The 9812-nt window shown below is 34.3% G+C and overlaps 1 protein-coding gene across 4 annotated transcripts in view; it reads right to left on the minus strand.

The window, feature by feature from the left end:
- adam17a (ADAM metallopeptidase domain 17a) overlaps positions 1-6852 on the minus strand; it is a 17208-nt gene extending 10356 nt beyond the window's left edge. For all 4 annotated transcript variants that reach the window (XM_016475479.1, XM_016475477.1, XM_016475478.1 and 1 more), the window contains exons 1-8: positions 6177-6852; positions 5601-5733; positions 4539-4672; positions 4340-4428; positions 4064-4241; positions 3217-3347; positions 2982-3068; positions 621-734 (exon numbers count right to left, since the gene is read on the minus strand). In XM_016475479.1, coding sequence (XP_016330965.1) covers positions 621-734; positions 2982-3068; positions 3217-3347; positions 4064-4241; positions 4340-4428; positions 4539-4672; positions 5601-5733; positions 6177-6291 — 981 coding nt within the window. In that variant the 5' untranslated portion in view covers positions 6292-6852. The remainder of the gene's footprint in view (positions 1-620; positions 735-2981; positions 3069-3216; positions 3348-4063; positions 4242-4339; positions 4429-4538; positions 4673-5600; positions 5734-6176) is intronic.
- Between the last annotated feature and the right edge of the window lie 2960 nt (positions 6853-9812).

Consider the following 9812-nt stretch of genomic DNA (forward strand, 5'->3'; position numbering starts at 1 on the left):
TGTAAATACTGTGCGGTTTCTCGCACAAACCGATCGTTTCGTGTCTTAGGACATCAATGTGTCGTCACGAGCCGCAGGGTTTAATTTGGATTTGTCTGTGCATGTTTTTTTTACTCTCATAGATTTTGTTACCATTGCCATGCATTATATGACTGATAGACTGCAACGGTTGGAGTTAAAAAAATCATAATTTGTGTTCTACTGAAGAAACAAAGTCACCTACATCTTGGATGCCCTGGAGGTAAGCAGATAAATATCAAATTTTCATTTTTGGGTGAACTATCCCTTTAAGTTAGAGACTGGTTCATTAATCTTTTCCACTGATTCATTAAAAAGAATAAATTCTTAAGAGTCACTCTTAGTGATTTGGACATCATGCTGCCTTTGATTATGTGTGCAGGAATCACTTGTAAACACCGTAATGATATTATATCTAACAAATACTAACTTATTTATTTTGAAATTCTTTGTCTTTGTTTTGAAATACTGTCTTAAAATAACTTTTACTTATTAATACAATACACAATACAAAGCACATAAACTACTTTTATTGGACTGTTGTGGAATAATAATAACATTTTGACCTGTGTATACTGTATTTCTAGGGACACTGCACTTACTTCTAGAAGCTTCTTCACATCCCACACACCGTCCTTTCTTCCTAATGGGCTGCCATCCATGTTGTAATGAATCTCTCCTTGGGCAACTTTTGTGGGCTCCTTGTTTATGATTATCTGTGGGATTTATATACAACTTAGACGGCAAGATAACACTCACAGATCAAAAACTTGGACTCACTGAACAATGAAATGAAGCTGAAAAAAAAAGCATTGAGCACATGAACTCCACTGTAATGATGGAAAAAGCATGAAATACATTTAGTCAAAGTGTCAGTTAGAGGAAAGCCACTTTTGAGAAAGTCCAACGTTGAGTTGCACCTGGAGTTTGCTACAAGCCATGTGATAAAATCTGGAAACTTTTGTGGTCTGTTGAAACTAACATTAAGCTCTTTGTATTAGAGTTGAGTCTGCAGCTATGATCTGTTTGACTTCAGAGTCATCTGTTCTACTAGTGATCAAGAGTGAAAAAAGCAGGATTGTTTTGGGACATTTCTTTAAACCCATATGACTTTCTTCTGTGGAACACAAAAGGAGGTGTTTTGAATAATGTTCTGGTTGACTTTCCCATACAGTTAAAATGAATGGACAATTGAGCTTTCAAGCTTTAAGGAGGATGCAAAAGCATCATAAAAGTGGTTCATATGACTTGTGTGATGTATTGCAACTCGTCTGAAGCCATGTGAGAGCTTTGTGTGAGGAACAGTAGTCATACATTTACAAAGTTTTTCAGAATTCAAGTCATTATTCACTGATAACCGTCAACGCTCATCATCAGTTAATGAGTTTTAATCAAGAACTGTATCACTGATTTTTCAATGAATAATTCAGAGCGCTTTAATGAGCCATTTCAGTGATCCATTCAAAAGACCCTATTTTACAAATCAGACATTATTACTTCTCTCATGAACATTTCATTGGTAGTTTGAAAGGATATCAAGTAGGGATGTAACAATATCAAAATCTCATGATATGATAATATCGCGACATGAAGTCCACGATACGATATTTATTGAGATATTTTAAAAATGACAAATGAAGAACTGGAAGAAAAATTAAAATTTTGTACATTTTAAAGTTAAATTCTTCTGTATAATGCACTATGATAGTTCAAAATTAAGAGCTCCAACCCATGTTCTTAACTAAGAAAACTTAAGTCAGAAAAAAGTCAGTGAATTGACTTGTACCTGAATTATAAAGGGTACTCCACCCTCTTTTTATTTGTGATATATCGTCTCAGTCTAAATTACATTCACACTGATGTTTTAGGAAGCCAAACAAATTAGAATAATAATAATAGTAATAACAACAATGACAGTAATAGCCATATATTGTAAAACAATTGCACTGTAAAATAAATGAAAATGAAAATTTCATAGGTATATCATTTTTGCTTTACACTACAGTAGGGAAATTACAATACTTCTTTCCCAATTTCTACACTTGAAAGAGATATTTTGAATTTGGACTGCAATAACATTACCCATTTAAACCGCTAGCTGTCAGCAATTCATACTGCACTTTTAAGCTTTTATTTGGATGGAAACTGCAGTAGAGCTTTTATTTTGAAGGAAAACTCCAGCTTCAGCGAAAACATGCTTACAAAAACGTGTCTCACTACAAATCTAGTGAAATGCTGTAACTATCTGCCACGAAAATAAAGCCTAACTGGTGGCTGTTGCATTCCCAAACGCACACTAAACTCACAGCACATGCAATAAATGAGTTCACTGCATTCATTCACTGTGAAGGGAGCCGTTCTGAAGCGCGGATAACATCGAATCAACAGCTGATCGCGTGAACAAAGTACTTTGAAACGTGCAGCGAAAACAGACTTCATGAAAGGATTAAGCCATATTGAATAAATAAATAATAAAAGCCATATTGTGCTTTCGGTTTTAGTTCGTTTGACAGATACTGTAGCATAATGGCCCAAAACACAACTTTAAAGACATTTTATGTTAGAATAAGAAGTTTAAATGTATTTTAAAAATGACACTTTTTGCCCGGAAAACCTATTGTTTCATATCGTCATGTGACCACGATAATATCGAGATAGTGTTGCTAATATTGATAATATCGTTAGATATTAATAAAACCATTTTTAGCTGGTGAAAATACTAGTGTTCGAATAATTTTGGCCACCAATGTAACTAAAAGGGTAATAAAGCTAACACAAATAAAGTGCTAACACTGCTTCTAAAATACAAGTGTGAAAAGTACCATTACCCAGAGTTAAAAGCTGGATTTAGAATGTCAATAACCCAGGGTTAAACACAGTGTGAAAACTCTTAAGAAAATAAAACTCATCTACTGAAATAAGAAAGCTAAATTATAATGAGAACAGAGAAGGATGATCCTGACCTGCTGAATCTGCACACCGTAGCCTTTAAAATCCTCATCCCAAGATGTGTTTCTGTATATATCATCCACTCTGTCTATCAGCTCAATCTGAAAGACACAAAACACACAAATTCAATACATTTTTTATCTGATATCATGGTGTTTATATGCAACAAACTGCTCTGTTGTATACTACAAGTTCAGTGATGGCTCTCTTTTCCGGTTACCTTTAGTGTGTTTCATTTGCATTGCTCACCAAGTAGTTGAGGGTGGTGCTCTCCTCTCCACGGCCCATGTGCTTGTAGAAGCGATGATCTGCCACTAGCAGCAGCGGGCAGGTGTTCTTCTTGTGGTCGTGTGCAGATCTTCTCTCTATGTTGTGAGGCTCTGCATTCAAGAAATAAAAGCATCTAAACATGCTGCACCATCAAATTAAAACGAATCCACCAAATAATTATTTCTAATTACTCAGTTCCAAAGCATCAACATCCATAAATGGATCTACACAATTTAAAGCAACACAATGGGGGACTTCCATGACTATGATAATGGAGGACAAAGAATGAAGTTACTGAATTTAATTATTATGCATTGTCTCCAGACTATGTTCAGTTCTCATAGCAGGAGGTCACTGCCGGGTGACTACATGCTTCAATGGGCGGCCTTTGTCAGACTGATGTATAACTCCTACACACACTCATGCAGTAACCATCTCGCTCATCATGAGCATGTGATGAAAGCTGAATATCTATTGTGTGTTTAGGCTGCTATTATAATTAAATGTCTGTCTCAAAATTACTGAAAAACAAAATGACCTTTAAAGACAACATTTTACAATTAAACTAGATTCCATACAGTCTGAGAGTTCATTTGGTGGTTTAAAAAAATAAAATAATTTTATATATAACTGCAGGGAATTCAAATAAATTCCTGTTCGTCAAATTTACAGTTAAAAATGGTCTTCTGCCACCTGAAAAAGTTTCAGAACCTCATAAAAAAAAGGAAATGGGGTTAATTTTGAGAACTTGTCTGATAACCAGTCTCCAATATTAAATGACCCAAAGTCCTCTGTGGCACCGTTCCATACATAGGTAAATACACACCCTCCTCCTGTTCCGTCTGTCCCGCTGCTCTTGCCTCTTCTGGCAGGAGCTCCTGAGCATCAGCGTTCACATATCCACACACTTTGGGTGAGGACAGTTGACTGATGTTCTTAATGTCCTCTGAACGATACACCAGCAAACGGCCATCAGATGGCGACTCTGTAAACCTCCACAAGGGCTAAACGAAGACAAGATATACTGAAACATTCAGTAAAAATGCATACTGTAAAATTAATATTGAATGCTTTCAAGTATTAAGCATTTTGAACAAATTACCTCTACATTATATTCAGCTTCTTCAGTAAGAATGTGGGCTGAAAACTCCTCCCCGTCTATGTGCGCCTGCACACGCGAGTGCTCCTCTCCTGTTGAGATAGCAAACAACGATATGTCGATGTATGATAATATATAACAGATGGAAAAACAAGAAAATTCAGTTCTTAGCCAAGGCTGATGTTCTCATCCTATGTCTTACCCACTACGTGTCCTTTATAGTAGTTCTGTAACTGAATGTCAAATTGGTCCTCTTTTCCATTCTTGTCTAAGAATACAGCCTTGAAGTTGTCAGTGAAAAGGTCTGTGTTGGTTGTCAAGTACAGCTTGAAGTGCCTTTGAAAAGAGATTTTGAAAAGAGAATCCAAGATGTTTTTATTTTAGTGAAACTCAAAAGGAAGAACAAGCCTCTAATCGTGATCTCTTCAGGTCAGAGGTTTAGAGAAGAATAGCATAAACACTGTAACTCTCTAAAAAAAAAAAACCCTGCAAAATGAATGAATGAATGAATGAATGGATGGATGGATGGATGGATGGACATAAATAAAAAATATATAATACATTAAACAAATAAATAAAAATATGCTGAAAAATAACTACATAATATAATTATTCTTATTATAGAAACCAGGGAGGTCAGAAAAGAATAACACTAACAAAAAAAAAATAGCAATTAATATAAAACAGAATAAATAAAGATAAGAAATTATATATTATATTCTTTAGGGCTGTCGCGATTCGTCGATTTTATCCGACTATTCGATTTTGGCTGCATCAACACTACTGCTGTTCCTGAAACCATGCCTTCTTTCTTTGCGTGAACATTTGGGCGGCATTATGCAAATATTCCCACATAGTGAGGTAGATATGTGGGGGCGTGTTAGAACGAGCCGTTTTAGGGGGGCGTGGCAGAGTCTTAACTTTGATAAAGAATATCTCTTTGGTTTTGAGACTTTAGTCTTTGCAACTTCAGGGATCTTATCTATGCACAATCAGCTTGTAACACTCCAAAGAGAAAGGAAAACTTGAAATCGCATCATATGACCCCTTTAAATCAAGGAGGGACAAAGAAGAATAACAAACAATAAATGAATAGATTAAGTATTTTCTAATAAAATAAATAATTTAATCATAAATAATTTTAAAATGAAAAAGTCATGAACATCACGTGATCTGCCTTTAGCAGCCTCTTGGCGACTTAGTCTCCTTATTTAGTGCCTTTCACTGTGTTATAGAGTGCTGTGTGTTGATCTGTCAGCTTTACCTCTGGAGTGCTGTGAAACTGACCAGCCGCTCCACATGTGATCGGGCATCAACGTCCCTCTTCCTGACCGAGTGAAGCTGGAGATCTGATGCAGGCACCACATCGAAGTCTGACAGTATGGAGCTGAGCGCATCTGGATGAAGTAAAGCACATATATTTCATTACTCCTACATAATACCACTATTATCCACACACACCATTTAAACTTCTCAAATCCCAAAACAATATCTAAAGATTAAATATTATTAAATATAACAATTAAATATTTTGGTCAGTACTACATACTACTGTACAACCATACAGTGACCCAAACAGTTTCCACTGCAAGAGAATTATATGTAAATGTATTTTCCATTCAAACTGCAATTAAATTGCAAATGCAGCAGCTTCCATGTTGGAGGAAATGAACTAAGATAAGCTGTCATGACTGAGTCAAAACAGGAAAAGGACGCAAGACTGAACTCACCAATCCAGACAACCCCCAAATATCCCCCGATATTTTGGTATATTTAGTTTTATATCTAATTTCCTCGTTGAGCCCATTTGAACTGCTTTCTCAGAGTAACGTTAACTTACCAAACTCTTGTACCTCTTCCTGATTTCTGAGGTCTTCTTCAACAGATGCTGGTTTCACCGCACAATGGATAGAAAGTGGAGCTAATAGCACTAAATAAAACATCAAAGACTCCATACTGGCGACGAAGCATCACTTCTGTCAAAGCACCATGTCTGGATGTGAAGTCCGTAGCTGTCAACATCTACTGTCAGTTATTTACCAACATTCACGACCACCTTCTGTTCGCTTATTGAACACGACGACGACAGAGGGATTTAAATATCAAAATTCACAGGATGGGAACCCGTTGAATGCTAAATGTCCATAAATACGAGACAATACACCGCGAACAGCCACAGCGTTCAGCTGCTCTGACACTGGCTCCTCCACATTCGCGCTGGATTCTGCTGCGATAACAATCTGAGGAGGAATTCCGCCGACTCTACTTCCGGGCAACGATTGAATTCCCCGGAAGAAGGAACTCTTCTTCTTCTTTAGTTTTTTGGCGCATAACAATGTCTAAATGTAGCAAAGGATTTTTGGAAAGAAATATCTTGGCTTGTTTTCTCAGCTTACAACAAACTTTTTAGTTTTGAGGTAATTAATGCACTATTTTTAATTTGGGAATCAGGATCAAAGGAGCTGGATGATATCTTAAAACTGTTAACTCTTTGTGGCCTATTTCATCTTCACAAATGTAAAGTTACAATAAATGATATGGGACAATATTGAAAATACTCATTTGATTTTTTTTAAAGTTTTTAAGCCAATTAATTTTTAAAATTTGGTTGGAAATTGTAAAATTAAGAACATTTAACCCACCATCAGACAGTTTATTAACAAGGACACTTTTTTTATTTTATGAGGCTTGTTTCTCCAGATGAAATTAAAGAGTATTTTAACCATTTGTGAGCATATAACCTTTGGGGCACTAAGTGAAGACAGGAGGTATGCTGCTCTCGAAAGACCTTCTGCTTTACTTAATAAAATTCTTCCTTGAATAGAAAGATCTCTCGACAACCATGAATTATACCTCTTTTGCATTTTTTTCGATAACAGGTATAAAATTTGAGGTGACCATTGCATCAGTATTTTTAGAGATTTTGATTCCCAAATAGTTTACCATGCTTTTAACAGGAATATTACATACAGTGGATAGGTTCACGCTTAGATAGATTTCAATTCAATCCAGAGAATTTTGAAAAATTATTAATGATATTCAACCTAAAATGTATGCTAATTGTAAGATTGTAATTGTAAAAAAACGTTTGTCAAAAAAGGAGAGACCATTTACAAAAAGTTGGAGATTTTGTAGGCTTGTATTATTAATATTTACATCAGAGAATTTGGTTAAAATTAGTATGCCGCTAGGCATAGCCTTGATTACTTTGTTAAATTCTTTTTCATTTACAAAAAAGCCATATTTTGTAATAAAATTAGGGTAAGTGTATAATTGCCCATTCTTGTCAATAAGCTGGTTTACAATTAATATGTTATGCCGAACCCAATTCTCCATATACAATGACTTGTTATTATGAGTGATATTACCATTGTTCCATATAAAACACCTGCTAGGAGAAAAATTGTGTTTGTACAAAAGTGACCAGTAAAGTAATGCTTGTTTGTGATAATTGGCCAAAGCAATGGGAAGTTTGCCAGTTATATAAGGACACTGCAACAAAAAATTTAATCCCCCAAGTTTTTCAAATGAATGATATGGGACAATATTGAAAATACTTGTTTGATTTTAAAAAAAATGTTTTTAAGCCAATTAATTTTTAAAATTTGGTTGAAAATTGTAAAATTAAGAACATTTAACCCACCATCAGATAGTTTATTAACAAGGACACTTTTTTTTATTTTATGAGGCTTGTTTCTCCAGATGAAATTAAAGAGTATTTTATCCATTTGTGAGCATATAACCTTTGGGGCACTAAGTGAAGACAGGAGGTATGCTGCTCTCGAAAGACCTTCTGCTTTACTTAATAAAATTCTTCCTTGAATAGAAAGATCTCTCGCCAACCATGAATTATACCTCTTTTGCATTTTTTCGATAACAGGTATAAAATTTGAGTTGACCATTGCATCAGTATTTTTAGAGATTTTGATTCCCAAATAGTTTACCATGCTTTTAACAGGAATATTACATACAGTGGATAGGTTGTTATTTTTAAGCTGTAGGATCTCACACTTAGACAGATTTAAATTCAATCCAGAGAATTTTGAAAAATTATTAATGATATTCAAAGCCAGAGGTACCTCAGAACTATCACTAAGAACAATTGTCGTGTCATCAGCAAGTTGCGATATTTTAATTTGTCTTTCATGAACTGCAGTACCTTTGAAAGAATGTTGATTTATCATATTACCGTACTTAAAACTTGAGCTACGACCAAGAAAAGGAATGCAGAAATTGAACAACCTTGTCGGATGCCTCGATTTATTTCAAATCTAGGAGATGTTCCATTGGCAAGTTTAATAGAACTATTGCTACCACAGTACATAGTTCTTACACTTTTGATGAAATATAGTCCGAAACCAAAGAGTTTTAATTAATCAAATATAAAATTATGGCTTACTGTATCAAAAGCTTTTCTAAAATCCAGAAAAAGTATTAAAGGGTCTCCATTTAATAAATTACTATACTGCACTAAATCAATAACTAAACGAATATTAGAGGAAATGTGGCGACCTTTCATGAATCCACATTGAGTTTCATCAATTATCTAATTTAATGCATTTTTCATACGTTTTGCAAAAATTGATGCCCTTATTTTATAATCATTATTTAGCAATGAGATAGGTCGCCAATTTTCTAATAAACGGATATATTTTTGACGTTTAGGGATCAAGGTGATAACACCTTGTTTAAGTGATGTAGGTAAGGTTTCTTTGTTGATGGCCTCTTCGTATACCGCTAACATGAATTTAGATATATCATTTATAAAAAACTTTATACAATTCTGATGTAAGCCCATCATTTCCAGGGGGTTTGTTGTTTTTAAGAGCTTTTATACAGAATTCAATTTCATTTAGAGAAAGGACTTGAGAACACTATGTTTTACTTTGTAAAGACAACGTTTTTGGACTTTTTATTGTTTTAAAAAGAATGACATGGTCTTGATCCTCTCCTAAAGAATAAATATCTGCGTAATATTTAGAAACAAATTCAGAAATCATGCCTAGGTCCTCAGTACCAGTGCTGTTCATTTTCAATTTTCTAATTAAGTTTATTTCTTCATTCCTGAATTCCCCGGAAGAAGGAACTCTTATTCTGTATTTTCTTTTTCTTTTCAAATGTACTACCGGTGTTGTGCTGAGATTTTTTTAAACTGACCACGATAAACAAAATTTCATACGTGCAAATAAAAAAATAAAATTAATCCTCCAATAACTCTCTTAATTTACTGTAGTAAAAACTATTTAATTTAGAGTGTGTATACAGCTAAACAGTTTTTGCATTAAAATTTAAAATTAATAATTTTGTTATCTGTGAGAATTAGAGTAGGCATGCAGCTATTTTTTATTTTTTATAAATATAAAACATTTGAACAAAACCGAGCAGTTTAACTGTGAAATTACTAAACTAAAAAAGAGTGAAATTGTTACTTAAATATATTTGGCAAACATTTTATTTTTCAGCACATCATGAAATT

Source organism: Sinocyclocheilus anshuiensis, unplaced genomic scaffold, assembly GCF_001515605.1.
Source record: "Sinocyclocheilus anshuiensis isolate Anshui unplaced genomic scaffold, SAMN03320099.WGS_v1.1 scaffold676, whole genome shotgun sequence".
Classification (NCBI taxonomy): domain Eukaryota; kingdom Metazoa; phylum Chordata; class Actinopteri; order Cypriniformes; family Cyprinidae; genus Sinocyclocheilus; species Sinocyclocheilus anshuiensis.